Raw genomic sequence first — 19,143 nt, forward strand, 5'->3', positions numbered from 1 at the left:
GATATATTATGCAGCAAGTGAACATTTCGTCCTGATGTGTTAGAAGCAGAAAAAATGGGCAAGCATAAGGATCAGAGCGACTTTGACAAGGGCCAAATTGTGATGGGTAGACTGGGTCAGAGCATCAAGACTGCAACTCTTGTGGGTTGTTCCTAGTCTCCAGTGGTATCTATCAAAAGTGGTCCAAGGAAGCAGAAAAATGACGATAAAGTCATGGGCGGCTAAGGCTTATTGATGCACGTGGGGGGTGAAGGCTGGTCTGTGTGGTCCAATCCCACAGATTGGGTCAAATTGCTGAAAAAGTTAATGCTGGCTCTAATAGAAAGGTGTCCGAACACAGTGCAATCAGGGTGCCCATGCTGACCCCTGTTCACTGCCTACAATGGGCGTGTGAGCATAAGAACCACGGAGCAATGAAAGAAGGTGGCTTGGTCTGATGAATCAATTTTCTTTTACATCAAGCGGATGGCTGGGTGCATCGCTGACCTGGAGAACACATGGCACTATGATGCACAATGGCAGCAGAGGTAGTGTGATGCTTTTGGTAATGTTTTGCTGGTAAACCTTGGGTCCTGACATTCATGTGGATGTTACTTTGACACATACCATCTACCTAAGCATTGTTTCAAAAATAGTGTATCGTTTTCTTCTTTAAAACAGTTGTAGTGTTGCATAATATAAATATTTTCAGGGAGCTGCATATTAGTCATTTGAATGTGTTCTAGCTCTTAGCCCAATCTATTAGACAAACACCCTGATTCCTTATCATTTTGCTCTGCCAAAAATCAACTCAGTGTGGTGTTTGACTAGAGAAAGTCATCCAAAATATCACATAATTGACAAAAATGCCTGCCTCCAGTCTGCAGATAAAGGAAGCATATTGCTAAAAATGAGGTTAAATAATTTTTTGTCAATGATAAAAACATTACTGCATACAGCTCTGTTTTTTATGATCAAAGGAAGTTGGAACCTACACTTGGAACTTGCATGTACATGAATATGTAAATTCCCTGCTTTTTTTCATTCACTCACTTCTCACTTGCAAGTAGGTATATGCCAGCTGAGAGTTATTTACTGAGTAATAAAGTAAGTTGGCTTTAGTGAATTTGCCAGTTTAACTTTACCAGTTGCTGCAAACTTGCATTTTTTTTTGTCAAGCGCACATCGCATGCCACGCTACAGTTCTGGATTTTTTACCCACAACATTTGGTGTAAAAATAAGTGCTCCTGAGTGCAGTCACACAAGTGTTTTTAAAAAGCAAATGCATTTATACAAAGCTATCATCTGACATGAAATCTAGCTATATATTTATATATTTATTATGAAGTTCATAAAAAAGCAGTGACTTGGGTTTATGCAATATACAATTTGTAACAATTGCAAGTTTAACATTCAGAACTACGGTGTATGCCATTAACACATATTTTTCTGTTCATTAAAGTGTGAGAATTAAGTCTTTATCTTTTGTAACTGTTTTGGGAAAGTGGACCCAATTAGCTAAAAAAAACCAAAAAACTGGTTAATGTATAAAAATACATGAAATAATACATCTGTCACACACTAGATGGTGCTCCAACACAATTCTCATCCCTTTGCTTTCAAGCATTTAATAGTTTTGGAGTTATTTAGTAATACATTTACAGAAATATAAAAAAAAAAATATGATCATTATATGGCATTGCAGGTATCTGAAGGAAAATAAATTCACCATTCATGAGGTCACAAGTTATACGATTATGAAAGTGTCACGTAAAAGCAGGTGTATCCTTTTCTTTCTTTGTACTTCTCTTTTGCCTAAAAAAATATCAGTTTTGTACAAATTAATATATTTTCAGAACTCAAAAAACTAAATCATTTATGATGATAATTGTTTGTAACACTAAACTCTGCAATTCAGTAGGTGAGGAAGAACATAGGAAATAAGGCAATGTGTTCTTAACGGTTGCAGTTCTATATTTATTTATTTATTATGCAAATAGAATAGAATAGAAATAGAAAGCAATACCACTTATTTCAGATGTCATAATAACTTAGTGGAGCAGATTTTATAATCAGATGCGTAGTACCAGCCAACCTGCGCTTATTAATGACAATGAAAGAGCTATTTTATGAAATCACATTTTTCATTAATATTTGACAAGGGCATTCCTGTGTGTGTCTTTGAAGGTGTTTTTAGAACAGTGTCGATGTCAGTTAGAAATGCTCTAAATACTACAATCTCTGTGTTTCATTCATATGTTTGCAAGTGGCTACAGTTGCCAGTGGTGCATTAATTATGCAGAACCATTTTAATATCTTTTACGAGGCCACTCTCATTTGCCATGCACTTCATAGTAATTGCCTTATGTGAAATTCCAATTATTTTTTGCATTATCATATAGGATGCCATACAATTTGGTAAGAAAGCTCCCGAGTTTGAATTGTAATAGCTTAAGACAGGGGCTGCAATAGCTGTGTTAGTTTGTTAAATTCAGTATAAAGGCCCAAAATTACCTTTGGGCAAAAGAGGCAAAGTTATGATGGGCCCATGCCCTATGGGGCTTCCCACCTACCCATAGAGTATACCTGCTGGATATACATGACTACATGCTACAAAACTGTAAAAATGTAGTGTGCAGCCACATGTATCAAGAAGACAGAAGCACTTATATCATTTATAGTCCACTGGCAGTCCATTCCTAAAAACCTACATATCAAAAGGGTCACCATTTCACTTTTAAACAAATAAATGACAATTTACTTAAATAAAAAAGTAAGTTATGTAGATTACAAATTTACCTTCCAAGATTCTCAACATCTTCAACTGTTTCTGGTAATGAAATCCCCATTGTTTCTGGCAAAAGCATCACTAGACCCCCACAAACAAGTCCAAGTATTGCTAAAATAAAATATTAAAATACTAAATTATTAAAGATAATATTTAACATTGCATTTTTTAAAATAGTATATGCCGTTTTGTGATTAATAAATTAGAACATTCATAAATTAATACATCATTGTCTGCCTTTTTATGTGAAATGTTTTCATGGTGCTCCCTTTGCAAATGCATTGAGAAATTCTGTAGAATCTGTAAATTCTGTAGAATCCCAATACACATTTGCTGTCCCAGAGATGTATTCAGCTGAACACATCTCCTGTCATGTGATATATTTACAGCCAGCCAACTCCAGTACTGGGTCAGCAAGCATTTGGGTGGATCTTCCAAGACTTCCTGTGTGACAACACCTTGCCTGTGGTCTGGAATTGCATGTCACTGATTGGCTACTTGAATCAGTGACAGGATAGTGCTCCCACTAAAATTGATTGGGGGATGCATTGTGCTGCTATGGAGCTGCACCTTCTCCTGAAGGTAATTTTTTTACTTTAGAAATGTATACTATTTAAAACGTTATTTAACCTTCTTTACCCTATGGATGTACAGGTACGTCCACAAAAAATGTGCCAGGATTACCTGTTGGATGTATTGGTACGCCCTGTAGAAAATCCTATGATCTGCCCGCATGCACGCTGCGGTAGGCTCATTCGCAATGCACAATGATGCCTCGCAACCAAGGCAGTCCCGTGAGAACCAATAAGTCAATGGAACACTAATTCCAAAATAAAGAAGCAGAGGCTCAGCACTCAATTGATAAGGTAAGTTTATTTTACGCAGGCAACGTTTCGACACACAGGTCTTTCTCAAGCCTTAGTGCTGAGCCTCTGCTTCTTTATTTTGGATTTATTGAAGGACTTGGTGGTACCCTGGCTCGTGCACCATCTCACTACTGAGTGCTGCATTCCAACCTTTCTTTCTGTGAATGGAACACTAATGTGATCTCTGTGATGAGCAATCACAGTCATCACAGGACTGTTTTATGAGTTACTGTGCCTCTCGCCATCATCTGTTAGATCTGTCGCGAGACAGCATCAGTGTGTATATCATAAAAAAATATTTTTCTAACCTCCATTATCCAATCTAACCCACTGATCACCTACAGTATATATATCATCCCCTCATTGAGCCTTCAAAAATACATGGATATAGAATTTTAATAAACTAATTTTAATAAAATAATTGTAGCTGTAGTTTATGTTTTAGATTGGTGGGTGGCTAGAGGGAATAAAGGAAAGGACAGAACAGGATAGAGAGGGAGAAAATATAGTTTACCTGGTCTTAAGGAAAACCAGAATATAAAAAGGTTGCCATCTACCTGACCCAGGTTGGCATGTTCAATTTAATTTGTTCTGGAATACCAATATTTTCTTTTAGAGAACTACCCTTTGAGGAGTCCACTCCACACCTATGCAAAAAATCCTAAGAGACACACAAGTGTTGGCGAAACAAGTGCAGGAAATTATTCTAATTAGCTACAGCTAAATTTGGTAGTGATTGGTGGCTAAATGTCTGCATAAAAAGCATCCAAATGCTCCTGATTAAATACTCTGATTTGTCTGCCTTACAAAGAAATATATTTTTATGGGAGCATGGTGTCCTGTGAGACTGCTAAGCTGCTTCATATATCGCATAGGCCTAGCAAAACAACTTGACACAATATACCGGGAAATTGCAACTTATGCCCTATAATGCCTACAAGACAAAATTAAAAAAACCTGTGCATGTGGGTTGTTTCCATAATCTAGATATGCAACTGAACATGTTTGGCTGGATTTCTCTGCTATAACACATAACCTGTGCGAAAAAATCAGAAATTGATCCTCCCCTCCACGAGATAGACAGAGGGGTGCTTTGGCAGTAGAGATAAGTCGCTACACCCTAACTTCCAGGAGGAGGGGAGTCACTCAACATCACGTGGCAACTTGCAGGGCATATATATGTTAGTGTCTGCCTAGGTATGTATGTGTATCTGGCTATGTTAGTGTGTGTCTGCCTAAGTATGTATGTGTGTCTGGGTATGTTAGTGTGTGTCTGCCTGGGTATTTTTGTGTGCCTCTATATTACAGTGTGTGTGTCGACCTGGGTATGTATGTTAGAGTCTGCCTGGGTATGCATGTGTTTTTGGGTATATTAGTGTGTGTCTGCCTGTGTATTTCAGCGTGTGCCAGTGTGTGTACTGGGTATGTATGTAACTGTATGTTTGGGTATGTATGTTAGTAAATGCATGTGTGCATGTATATGTGTAATGGGTATGTTAGTGTGGGTCTACCTGGGTATGTTAATGTGTGTCTGACTGGTTATGTTAGTGTGTGTCTGTATGTAAGTTTCTGTCTGCGTGCATGTGTTAGTGTCTGTCTGCATATGCATGTTAGTGTCTGCTTGGGTATACATGTCTGCCGAGGCATGTTAGTGTGTGTCTATCTGGGTATGCATGTCAGGGTATGTCATCCTGGGTATGCACATTAATGTGTGCCTGCCTGGGTATGTTGGTGTGTTAACAGTTGTCTTTGGGTATGTTAGTATGTGACTGGCTGTGTTAGTTTGAGTATCTAGGTATGTTTGCTTGAGTGTCTGTGTGCGTGAGTTAGTGCAAGTGTTCTGGTGTATGTTAGTGTGGGTGCCCCTCCCAAGGTCAGCTCTGGATCCGCCCTGGATTGTGTGCGAGGTGCATTAAGGACTGTTTGAGGCTTCACAAGTGAGTAGCGTGTGAATAGGTTTGATTGTGCATTTGGGTATGTTAGTGTGTATGTGTAGGCATTTTAGTGGACGTGTATATTTGTGTGCGTATGAGTATGTTAGTGTTCTTTTTGTGTGTAGGTATGTTAGTGTGTATATGTCTGGTTATGTTAGAGTGAGTGTCTGTACATGTGTGTTAGTCTGAGTGTCTGGTTGTGTTAGTGTCTAGGTGTGTGTTAGTGTCTGGTTGTGTGTGCTGTAAGTGTCTGGGTATGTTAATATGAGTGTTGAGCACCTAAAATTAAATAAAGAAGAAAATGGAAACACTTTCCTTATGACTAAATAAATGAGTGGCTTCTTCTTGTAGTCCTATGACGATTGTGAGGCATTCTCATCCAACGTCAGTGCCTGACCTCACAAATACTCTTTTGGCTGAACGGACACAAATTACCACAGACAAAATATTGTGGAAAGCCTTCCCAGAAGAATGGAGGCTGTTATAGCCGCAAAGGTAGGATTAACTCCATATTAATGCCCATGGCATATAAGCTCATATAAGTGTAATGAAAGTTGCCCTCATACTTTTGGTCATATAGTGTACCTTTTTAAAACATACAATATGAAGAAAATAGATTATACCAAAGATGATAAGTGGTAAGTCCTCCCATAATGCAGCCAAGCGGAAAAGCAGGAAAGGAGCGATGATTCCCCCTAAATCACACATGCCTGAACACAAGGACACACCAAAGTTTCTGCAATGTGGAAAAAAAGAGAGTGTTACAGAACATAAACATAACATAATATAATCGCAAAATGTCATATTGACTTGCCATCTACATCATTGTCAATATGACATTAAATATATTCTTTATTTCATGAAAAATAGGTAATTTTATACATATAAATCAAATAAATATATCAAACTAATTACCAATACGTGCTAAGATTCTGGTGCTGGAGACAAAAAAAGCTTTAGTGTGTCTTTTTTTTCAGACTAATTTTGGTAATGTTTCTCCTCTATAGGTTGATATCCCTATTTTTGTAAGACCTGAGAATATTTGCTGGGTGTAAGTAGATTGCAATGTCCTATAGTCCTTAAAGTTTCAGCGGTGTGTGTTTATAAACAAAGTTGTAAACATGAGTTTATTAAATTGTGCAAATAAAATACACCATTATTCTTCTACATTACTTTGGAAAGACCCACCTCTAACCCTACTCCCTAACAAATGTTGGAGTGTGTTGTATGCAGAAACCCTCCTTGTATGGCAAATTTCTAAAAAAAGGGACAGCGTTTTATAAGTGGGGTCAGAGGTGCAGCTGGTTTTTGATAATTATTGTGGCAACTGTGCAATAATAAAAAATGTATGGACATGACTTTCATAATGTCACTCCCTCTGAAACAGAAACAGCTGTGTAGGAGCAATAAAACTGGGTGAGGAACAGCCAAACTCACTTACAAGGCGAGGTCACTGAAGAAAATTTAGTGTGAAAAGTCATACACCAAGACAATACAGCAGCAAGACACAAGGTTGCTAAACTGCACCAGCAAGGATTCTCCTAGGCAGAAATTACACAGTTTCCACATGTTCTGTATAAGCCTTTTTGAAGAAGCAAAAAGAAATGGGCAATGTTGGGACCACAGACGCAGTGGTCGGCCAAGGACAGTGCAGCAGATGAAAAACACATCATGCTTACTTCCCTCTGCAATCGGAAGATGTCCAGCAGTGCCATCAGCTCAAAATTGGCAGAAAACAGTGGGACCTTAGTACACTCATCTACTGTCCGGAGCAGTCTGGTCAGAAATGGTCTTCATGGAAGACTTGGGGCCAACCAGCCATAATTCTGACATTGAAACAAGGCCAAGTGACTCAACTATTTACAAAAACACACAGGTTTCTATAATACTCTTACAAATTATTTCACATGATTCCAACCACTGCCATTGGAGCTGTTTTGTGTGTGAATTGCTCTGTGGTAATGTGGTGCAGTCTGGGCCTGAAAAACTGTACATACTATAGTAGATTGAACTCTCGTGTTTTTAAAGTAAATTCTGAAACTGCATCAAAGAGCATGACAGGGTGAGTGACAATGAATTTGGTTTCCGAATGTAAAAAGGCCTCCGATTTTGGTCCAAACCAAAAGGGTAGGAAACGAAATATGTTGTCCCAAAATGAATGGACCAAAAAGCAAACAAAATATTTGTCTGAATAATTTTTGTCCATTTGCACAAATCTTATATACACCGATCAGCCATAACATTATGACCACCTGCCTAATATTGTGTAGGTGCCTCTTTTGCCGCCAAAACAGCCCTTACCCATAAAGGCATGGACTCCACTAGACCTCTGAAGGTGTGCTGTGGTATCTGGCACCAAGATGTAAGTTGCAAGGTGGGGCCTCCATGATGCATCCTGTTGACATGTGTTCTCCAAGTAAGCGGCACATACACACCCGGCCCTCCACATGATGTAAAAGAAATTGTGATTCATCGGACCAGGCCACCTTCTTCCATTGCTCCATGGTCCAGTTCTTATAGTACGTGCCCATTGTAGGCACTTTGGCAGTGTTCAGCACCCTGACTGGTCTGTAGCCATGCAGTCCCATAAGCAACAAACTGCAATGCTATCAGAACCAGCATTAACTTTTTCAGCAATTTGAGCTACGGTAGGTCATCTGTTGGATTTGACCACACCGGCCAGCCTTCACCTTCCACATGCGTCAATGAGCCTTTGCCGCTCATGATTTAGTCTCTGGATGATCGCTTTTCCTTCTATGGACCTCTTTTGACAGGTACAAACTGGAAACACCCCATAAGAGCTGCTCTGAGCCAGTCATCTAGGCATCACAATTTGGCCCTTGTTAAAGCCACATTATGACGCATTGATACCATCCCTTTATGGAGCATTTCCATGAGTTATTAAAAAATGATTACTGATTGGAATAATTATATACTAGGGTGGCTTTTAAGATATGCAGAGTGTGATGACAAACTACCAGGCAATCTACTTTATCCTATGTTTCAACACTGCTGTTTCTTTTGTGCATTTTCTCAATGGCTGTAACCGTGTGTAATATCAGAGAAGTTTACTTGTACTACCTTCTAAATACAAAAAGGTTGAATCATAAATATTGCAGGAAATAAAAAAAAAACAGCTCACATACAGTACAGACACTGCTTCCTTTGATGATTCTCCTGTAATGTCTCCGAACACGCACCCCAGGACTTGCTGTGACCGCTCCGGAGAACGGTCACAACCGTCACTGCGAGTGATTTAGCCGTTCGCAAGATGGCGGCCGTCATGTAAAAAAAATAACGTTGGAAAAGTTCGCAAGAGGGTCTCCAGACCCTAGAGAACTCTGGCTCCACTTGCAGGTTGAATGCAGTACCTGTATTCAATTGAGCCCAGCTTTCTAATCACTATGTGATTAGTAAAAAAAAAATTTAAAAATGGGAAAAAAAAGCTTAAAAAATCGTAACATTTAAAAATTATTATGCATTTAAAAGTTATTATGCATCAGAGAACCCATCCAGTTGCAGCAAAATGTAAAAAAAAAGTCCAAAAAGAGCAAGTGCTAAAATTAGGGCGGTATCTTCCCAAAAATCTTGACATGGAAAGAGTTAAAGTAAAAGCATTTCAAATACCCAAGGGGGGTCTAAGTTAAAAAAAAAAAAAAAAGAATGGTTTCATGGGGTAAATTGGAGTGGCCGGACTCGAATATAGGGCATAGACTGACCAAAATGGGGGGGAAAAGCGCACTTCCCAAATGTGGCCTTTTAACCCCGAACACAAGACAAACCCCCCCAAAAATTACTACCACAAACTTTGGCAAAGGCTGGTGGTAGAATCTCATGCATGGAAAGGGTTAAAATACTAGCATTTGAAATACCTTGGGATATCTAGTTTTCAAAAATATATGGTTTGATGGGGTAAATTGCATTGGCCGGCTTCAAAGATACCCAAAATAGCACATGGGGCAGAATAAAAAGGTTTTAAAATAGCAAAAATAGCAGGGGGGGAAAAAACGGGTAAAAAAATATTGGGTATTTCTAAACTCAGGACAAATAGTAGAATCTATTTAGCAGGTTTTTTCATGAGCTTTTTCGGATGAGTAAAAGATTTTTTCTGTCTCACTCATAGTTCCTTTTCCCAATGGATGCCAACATCGCATTAACTCCATTTCTCCTTTTCAATACTGGTATCCCAGTCTCTGTCCTTGGTCCTTTTCTCTTTTCCATGTATATTCTTTCCCTTTGGCAACTTAAAAAATCATTTGGCTCCTGTCACATCTATGCAAGTGATACTGAAATCTATCTACCTGCACCCACATTTCAACCAGGTTATAGATTGCCTTACAGTAGTCTTTCTTGATGACTTCCAGAGAATGAAATCTTTATATATCAAACACTTACATTTCCACCTAAATTTATTCACTTCAATCTTACTGTGGGTGGCTCCACTTTTTATCCTGTGGCAATAAAAAAATAGCTTTTTTCTTTAAAATTTTGCTACAATCTCTCTTCTGCCCTTATTATATGGGTGCACTTACTGTACCCCCTGCTTTATTATACTGTAATATGTAAAGCACATCTAAGTACATCTGTACACAGATATTCTAGTGCTAAAATCTTGTCCACCCCACCTTCCAAAGTAAGGCATGGTTTAGGTTACAACTCACTAAGGGCTCATATGATGGTGACTAGGTGGGATCAAACTACTTTATGGTGAAGCACGGAATCAAACCACCACTACCAGTGTCACCACTACTGCCCTTGGGCCCTTGGTGCTGCCACTACCAGCCCTAGCGATACCACTACCGCAAGCACTGCCACCACTTTCCAGAGCAAAGATGGACAGGCAGTGGCACAGTTAGATGATAGCAGTATGTCTACTTTTGGTACAGAAGATAGTGAGGAAGAAGAGGAAGGTCTACTCTTGCAGCAGGAGTGGACCTTACTCTGCCTTCTGCCCAGGCTAAAAAGCATATGATCATCCACAGAAGCAGCAGCATACCTGCTGTAAGCACTGACAGCAGTACCACAACCATCACAAATACAAATATGGAAAATATACAACAGAAACACACTAATACCACTGCTACCTTGTCTGGTGGGCAACATCATAGTAAAGTGTGGGAGGATTTTGAGACTTTGGGAGATAGGTGCAATGCAAGGTGCAAGTTGTGTTATAAGGTCCTGAGCCGGGGTAAGGTAAAAGGACATCTCACCAATTCTGGAATGAATCAACACCTACATATACACCAAGTGCAGCTTTTGTTCTGAGGGAAACTGGTGGCATTGTCGACAACAGCAAACTCACCACATTTGCCACTAGCCGCAGTAGACCAACATAATGATCATTTATCCCAAAAAGGAACACCAATGGGTGTATGCCAGGAATCTAATGCTTTAATGCATAGTTATAAATAGAGTGTTAATATAACACACTACTATATTTCAGAACAGTACCCATCCCTCATTTGTCTGTGTGCTGTACAAGTGTTAGGACTCACTTAGAACGTATAATACATTTTCAACCATGTGTATGTAAAAGGCTGGTAGCAAGTAAAAGTGTTTTTAAAGTTAGCATGATTTAGCCCAATGGTGTTTTGCTTACAAATATTAAATAAACCAAACACAAAGGATATAACATTCTAATTACCTTAATGATGTTGGATACAATTCTGTATTTACAAAATATACAATTTCGAATGCCATAGTGATGCCCAACCGTCCAAGGGTAGCTAAAGTTATTTTTAGCCATAATATGTCTGCAAAACATAATATATATGAGAGGCTTTTATAAAAACACAAAAATACTTCAGATTTTCAGAGATCTGAAATCCAATCCGCTATAGTACTGTAAATACAAAATGTATGGTCTTATCTTATATCAATTGTTAAAATTCAAACAGTTAACAAGATTGACACTTATTACGTGCTTTTTTTAATCCCGCTCCGGCTAATTTTTTGTCCAATCTCGCCCCCTCCCGCAATGTGTGTGTTCCACTCCCACCGCTCCCGCAACATGTGTGTCCAATCACGCCGGCTCCCACCACATATGTGGTCAATCCCGCCCACTGCCGCCACATATGTGGTCAATCCCGCCCACCTCCTTACCTGAACTGCAGATTTCCCGCGCAGTCCCGCAAGGCTGCCTTCGTGTTACTCCCTCACAGCGTCTATTTTCTTGTTCCGCCCAGGAACACAGCGGAGTCACATCACATGACTCTGCTGTGTTCCTGGGCGGAGCAAGAGAAGAGACGCTGTGAGGGGGCAGCACAAAGGCAGCCTTACGGGACTGCGCAGGATTACCGAGACCCGCAGGTACAGTGCCTGACCTCCCGCTCCGGCCTGCAACACCAGTAAGACCGCCTGCGCCCGCAAGTTTTTTGGCAGGACCCGCATCCCAATGCAGTCCTCTACCTTGGTCTTTCATGTTACCATTTTGTCCTCAGAACATCTTGTAAGTCTAATTGCAACATACATTTAAAAATTACTTATTTTTCTTTTTCCACAGTGAGAAAAACAAAAGATTTGTATAAAGATACTTATTTAAAAATGTTCTGCCATATGGACAGAATGTGACAGGACCATTATGAGGACATTGTGGCACTATGTAAAAAGCATAATGTGGCAAAATGACCTCACAGCATGCCCTATCTTTTGTATGTGGAGATGTTATGCTGTTACACTTCCTTACCTGGTAAAATCTAGGCTCTGGCTACCTAGAGCAGTCCCTTTTCAGGATGCAGGTAGGGGGTCCCGCTGACATTGACGGGTGTCCGCTGACATCAGTGGGCAGTCCCGCTGATGCAGGTAGGCAGTGCCACTGATGTCAGTAGGCGGTCCCACTTACCTTGTGTGTGGGGCAAGCCCCACACAGAAGAAAATTGGTGTGGCTGGAAGGGAACTTGGCAAGGAGTAGGGTGTTTTGCAACATTGAGATAGACATTGAGATATAACGTGTGTGAAGGAGAATTTGACAGACCATGAGAGAGTGTGAGTAAAAAAAAAATGAAATGCAAATGAAAATTAAGAGCTCTCTGCTTCATTTGTTTCATTGGAAGTCCCTCCTCGTTTTCAGACATCCGTAAGAAGTGACAAAATTGGCAAATTTAGTTAAATAATTTTATGTAGGAATACAAATGCCCAAGTCTAATATGCATCTCACATGTTGCCAACCAGTACAATATTTCAATATTTGTGATGTATATACTCACAGATAGTAATCACAGAATCAAGTGACAGTTTATCCATTCCACATGCTGTAGCGTAGCACTTTATGTAACATGATTATGAAAACAGCTTTATTAAAACAATTACTTGTTATTTTGTACGGAAGTATTGTATATGTACCTTTTGAAATAAAAGCAGTTATTAAACACGCTATTCCAGCACCAGCATTGCTCAAAGCAAATGGAAGTCGCCGTCCAATGCGATCAATGGACAGTAAAATAATAACAGCCGCTGGTAACTCCACCACTGCAGAGATGAAGAAATCTGTATATAGACTGCCAGACACAATTCCCAGGCGCATAACCAGACCCTGATAGATAACTGCACTTGTAAACCTATAAAAAAAATTGCATTTGTCAAGAAAATAGGTTTATTTACAAATATGCTCATAACATACACACAAGGCATCTATGGCCTCAACACAAACACTAAGGGCCTCAACACAAATTTAAGTTGCTTAAGGCAAGAGAGGCAGGGTTGCCCTCTAGGTTTTGGGGCCCAGGCAAAACGAATTTGCACGTTGCTGCTACTCTTAAGAAGGGGCAATCCGTGGATGATTTATCAAACAAAAATAAAGCCAGTATGGAGATAAAAAAAAAAGTTAAATCCCAATTAGGCATAAAGTGTATTATCTGTTGCAGATAAATCCAGTGACAGTGTGCATTCATGGTAGTAAAACTTTGTCTTTATTTTGAAGTTCAAGTTAAAAAGTGATACATTTCTCCATGACACGGTACAAAAACAATAAAAAATCCTCAATAGAGCAGTGGCCACTGATGCATTTGTTTATATTGTTGGTCATAGGTACACACCCATCCCCTCCAGGTGGCATTTATAAGTTAATGAGGTGGTGTATGTATAGCCTTGGCCACGATCCCACATTAATTAACAGATATAGACAATCATTAAGGTTTGTATAAACAATTTTTAGTATATAGAAAGGATACTGGGACCTTTTTAATTTATCATATATAAATATATCACTCTGTGGGGTTGCTATATTTTTTTTTAAACACAAGATTAACCAGTAAGGGTCATTATATGGGTGAAAACAGAGGAACCATGACAAGAATAGTTTAATAGGAAATGCAAAACCCTATATATTAAGGGATTATTAATAAAAAATACCCACATCCCATTCAGAATTTATTCCCTTTCGTAGAGTAATCTCATTCTATCTCCAAATCTGATGGCAATCACAGGTAAATAGGAAAATAACAAAACTGGTATTGCAATAAGCATATGAATTGAAAGTATAAGATTTACCTGTGGTTGTAGAAACAAAAGTAGGAGATCTAGTAATATGATTGCAACACATATACACCGTGTTACCACATTTGAAATTGCCCACGCTCTTAAACCAGGGAGATTATTTTTCTGCGAGCATATTAGCTGCAAGAATATTGCCTAATGTTCTAGCTCTATGGCTAGAAAATCTACATTCATGTTGTACATCGGGTTTTAGTGTCTTGTCATAGTAAAGCATGAGAAGGCGCTTATCTATCAACTTACAAATATGCCGATATTCTAAACTGTATGTAGTTACAAATGTAGGTTTACTAGCCACCCAGAATCATAAAAGGTTAGTTTCTCAGTAGATTTTTTTAGATTTTTTTTCCAAAAGATCAGAATGTAGGATGCCATCCACTATACCTTTGGCTCTAAAAATGGTTCTTTTATGGCAGCCCCTTGCTTAAAAACTACTTGTTAACTTAAAAAATGGCCTCTGTACTACATTCCTTTAAGCCTAATGAACTGGCCTTTAGTTATGCCCAATTAAAGTTGAGCTGGATGACAAGATCTGGTATGCTATAATGTATTTTGTGAACTTAGTTTTCTATAAACATATGACATCACCGTCCCACTTACTGGGTTACCCTTAAGTGTAGTATACAGACAATGCTAACCTTTTTCATACTTTATGTAAACTTATGTAAACTTAAGGTTAATATCATTCTTGTTCAAGTAATCAACAAAGATGACTGCTTCAATTTGAGTACCCTTCCATACTAAAACAATACTAGTCTTTTTCTTATTGTACTGTAATTAACTTTAACCTGCTAACAGAGTCCTGTAGAGTCTGAGAGATAATGTTTTTTTCAAATTTCTCTGAGCATTGCATGGTCCGATTTTGGGGTGAATTAGCTGAGACGTCTACTCCTGGGAATATTGGCAACTTGACTATTTTCCCCTTTTGAATAATCTTTTACACTGTAGAATGATGGCCTTATAACCAGTTCCCAGATTGATGAGCAGCAACAATTGCTTCTCTAAGATCATTGCTGATGTCTCTCCTCCTTGGCCTTGTGTTAACACGCAGCTGAATGCTCCAGACAAACAAACTGCTAACATTTTTATAGAGGTGGTCACACTTGCTGATGATCAATTAATCAAGGGCATCTGATTAGCAAAACCTGTCTGTTACTTCATAACTAGCATCATAGTTCCTATGAAAGCAGTAAGGGTGTACTTTGACACATGGCTTCTCCATTTTGGCTTTATTTTTGTTTAATAAATCATGACATGGTGTAATATTTAATGTGTTGTTTTTCATCTGAGGTGGTATTTACCTAGTTTTTAGACTTGCTAAGGAACGTATGATTGTTATTATGCCCTGATATGTAAAACCATAGAATTCAAAGAGGGTTTACATTTGTTTTTTTTCACACAACTTTACATGCAACTAATTAGTATAAATAATGAATATACAAGATGCTTGCATGTGAGGGAATGCAACTTCAGTCACATCTGGTTAGTTAACTCTTAACTTCATGGACCGCTCAACTTCCTTAATGTATCAAACCCCCTGTGTTATTCTATTCCATAACAGAAAGTTGTATGCACAATAAGCCACTTTGAAAATGAAACATTAACGCTACTGAAACATTGTCTCAAATATTTAACCCTTTATTTCACTGACTAATCAACTTTTTAGTGAGCTGATTAAAAAAAGATGAGGAGAAAAATGGCTAGTCCAAAAAGCAGGTATACCAGAGTTGTAAAATGATGTCATACTTGTGGAAATGTGCATTGTATTACCAGACTGTATTTCTTTATTATAGTTCTGTAATTTACTCCCATTTTATGTGTGTCTACCCGGCAATTTGTTATCACCTACGTGGATAAACTACTAGTAATGTATGAACTCTTACTTTTTGTCAGGCTCCATCCAGGATGCGGAGCTGCTTCATTTTAGTTCCCCGCATCTCGCTAGAGCTCCCCCTGTCTCGCTAGAGTTCACCCCTTTGCTGTAATCCATTCCTGGATTTCCATATGATCTGTTCTGTGCTTCTGATTCCTTGATTCCAGTTCCACTCTTTGCTTCAGCTCTGTTTCCTTTATAAGGTGTGCCTCACCCGATTGTTATGTCTGTCTCAGTCAGAAGTCTACAGGTATGTCCTTCTTGGTTTTGTGTTTAGATTCAATGTTTAGTTTCAGTTTATTAATAATTCAGTAGGCAGGGTTTAGTGCTAGGACCCACCGAATATTGGAGTACATTGGCGTGGTGGGCTAAGCATACTATGGCCATATGATGTGATGGAATCTCCAATTGTTATCACGTAGTCCTAGGCTAGTCCTGTATTTATGTGTGTCAGTCTTTTATGTGCCTTTGCCCTCTTTTCCCTATATCATCTGAGGTTATTGGTTCCTCTCTCCTCTCCCCATGTTCCAGTTTAATATATCCTATTCTTGCTTAAAGGAAAAGCGTCTGAGGATCTCACTCCATCCCCTGTGTTCCTTGCCTTTTTTCCTGTCCTTTGTTGTGTCCTGTACTATGTATGTCTTGTCTATTATGTTCCTTGCTATGTTTCTCCTGTACTCTGCTTAGCTTCCATACTCCCAGCCTGCAGCATCCTGCACATGATTCTAGTGCTATATCTCATGCCTGCTCCAGGGTGCCTGCAGGATATCACTTCGTTTTGTTCTGGACAACATCCGCAGCTATGTCAGGGCACTGGTATGTCACTGCACAACCCTAGGTGCTCATCACCGGGGTGAGTGCATTCGCCCTGTACCAGGTCCCGTGGCTCTGCTTCTGCATTCTGAACTCCTGAACACAATCTTTGGACGCACTAGGTCATTACAGTCGTGTGTATGGACCCAGTTCCTGACACTTTTTTGGCATTTTTACCCTTATACCATATTGTAATAGTTGTTACTTTTGTGGTTGGGGTGCCTGCCCTTTCATAATGTATAGTGAAGTAAAGGAGCTGAAACATAACACTCATGTAGACTCTTTCCTTAGTGCATAGACCCACAAAAAAGTTAAGCATAAATAAAGGATGAAAAGGAAAATGTTTTATATAAAGTACCATTGACTTGTTGCCCCAAGAATAACAGTATCTATGAGGATATTTTGATGTTCATCCGTGATTTTGCTCTGGATTTAAAGATTTGTTCTATAACGTGTAATATAGTTTAAAACTGAATGTATTTTCAATGCACTCTGTCACATAAATAAGTAATTGTTTCCTAGTTTAAGTCTTACCATGCATACATGAGGATGATGGTACATTTTCTCATCTGTGGAGTTCTGACAAGATCCATACACGCAGGATTGGCAACTTCTTCGTCATGAAGTGTTATCTAAATAGACATTTAGAATCCATTATATTAAGAACAAAATGCAACCATCTTATATTGTCCAAAACAGCCTTATCAAGCATAAGTAAATTTAATAGAAGCACCGAATACACATGCATGTAGACTTCTTGAAGATGTTATGCAATTGATCACTGGTGCTGGCTAGAGGTAAGTACCTCACACTTGTATAGTCCTGGACAGGAGATGTGTTTAGGAAAATAAGCAAAATATCTATAACATATAAACAGAGGATTCTGAGAAATCCCACTATGCATTTGCATGGAAAAACATTCACAGTGACTTGAAAGTAATACGAATAATATATCCAATATTAATTTTTCTTTTTCCTAACGTGACAAGTGTGCGGTTCGCATGGATGGATGACAACAGCACACCCACCACTGATGAACACTGAGGTGGGCAGCAACGACAAGTCAGGTTAACACAAAGTGTGTCTGACTGGAGTACAGGGCTCAGTTAGAGAAACCAAGTTTGTATTGCTGGTACCTCACAAAAAACATGTGGGTATTACTTTTCGCCAGTTACGAAAAGTTAAAAAGTATTTAATTCAATGGCAAAATCTTTTGTTAACGCCAAACTTAACTTATAGGGGAAAAAAGCCTGGAAATACAAGATAAAGTCCTTTAAAATTAAGTTTCCTCCCCAATTTGCTTTTACTAATGAAGTCAGATATGACATTACGAATTATATTATCAGTGACAGTGATTACATAAAAAATTTACATTACCATTGCCATCATCAATTACCTTATCAATGTTGTTATTGCCGGGAAAGGACCATGCTTAAGATCCCTAAAAGTGACATTAATGGCCCTCATGCTACAGGATTTGCATACACATAATCATAATTTGCATACACACACATAATGGCACTAGGGTGACCACATTTTATTTCTGCCATTCAGGGACACAATATGAAGTGCATGAGATCACACACACAGGTGTATATATATATATATATATATATATATATATATGCGTTGGACATGCATTTTTAACTATATAATGTACTTATCTCTTTGAAGTATAGACTTTGATTGAAATATGATTTGAAAATAACAGCTGAACTGGCAGTTTCTTTAATATTAGCCCCTGCTGCCAATATATATTAATATTAGCCCCTGCTGCTGAAATATATTAATATTAATCCCTGCTGCCGAAATATATTAATATTAACCCCTGCTGCCAATATATATATATATATATAATATATATATATATAAAATCACTCCCTCAGCTCCCCCACCAAAAAATATGTATAGATCAAATAACACATAAAACGGCACTTGCATGTATAGATCAACTGAATGAGACATACAAACATTATATTAGCAGGTACACATAAATAATGTATGGAAACATAGCATAGCAGGTATAGATCAACAGAATAACACACAAACCCAGCTTTGCATGCATAGAACAAATCCTGTATTTGCAGGTATACAATAATAATAATGTATGGAAACATAGCATTGCAGGTATAGATCAATAGAACACACAAACCCAGCATTGCAGGTATAGAGCAACTGGAAATCACATGTAAACTCGTCAGTGAGGGTATAGATCAAATAAACACATGGAAACAGCATTGCAGGTATTGATCAACTGAATAAGACATACAAACCCTGTATTTGCAGGTATACATAAATAATGTATGGAAACATAGCATAGCAGATATGGATCGCCAGAATAACACACAAACCCAGCTTTGCAGGTATAGATCAATTGGATTTCACATAAAAGCCAGCTC

The 19,143-nt window shown here is 38.6% G+C and overlaps 1 protein-coding gene across 1 annotated transcript in view; it reads right to left on the reverse strand.

The window, feature by feature from the left end:
* Window positions 1-2,775: 2,775 nt before the first annotated feature.
* LOC149282104 (solute carrier family 22 member 3-like) overlaps window positions 2,776-19,143 on the reverse strand; it is a 79,866-nt gene continuing 63,498 nt past the window's right edge. The window contains exons 6-10 of the mRNA XM_089498634.1: window positions 17,279-17,376; window positions 12,910-13,124; window positions 11,213-11,321; window positions 6,192-6,304; window positions 2,776-2,879 (exon numbers count right to left, since the gene is read on the reverse strand). Coding sequence (XP_089354760.1) covers window positions 2,776-2,879; window positions 6,192-6,304; window positions 11,213-11,321; window positions 12,910-13,124; window positions 17,279-17,376 — 639 coding nt within the window. The remainder of the gene's footprint in view (window positions 2,880-6,191; window positions 6,305-11,212; window positions 11,322-12,909; window positions 13,125-17,278; window positions 17,377-19,143) is intronic.

This window comes from Sceloporus occidentalis, unplaced genomic scaffold (assembly GCF_023333645.1).
Source record: "Sceloporus occidentalis isolate IW3139 unplaced genomic scaffold, rSceOcc1.0.p SCAF_123, whole genome shotgun sequence".
Taxonomy (NCBI): Eukaryota; Metazoa; Chordata; class Lepidosauria; order Squamata; family Phrynosomatidae; genus Sceloporus; species Sceloporus occidentalis.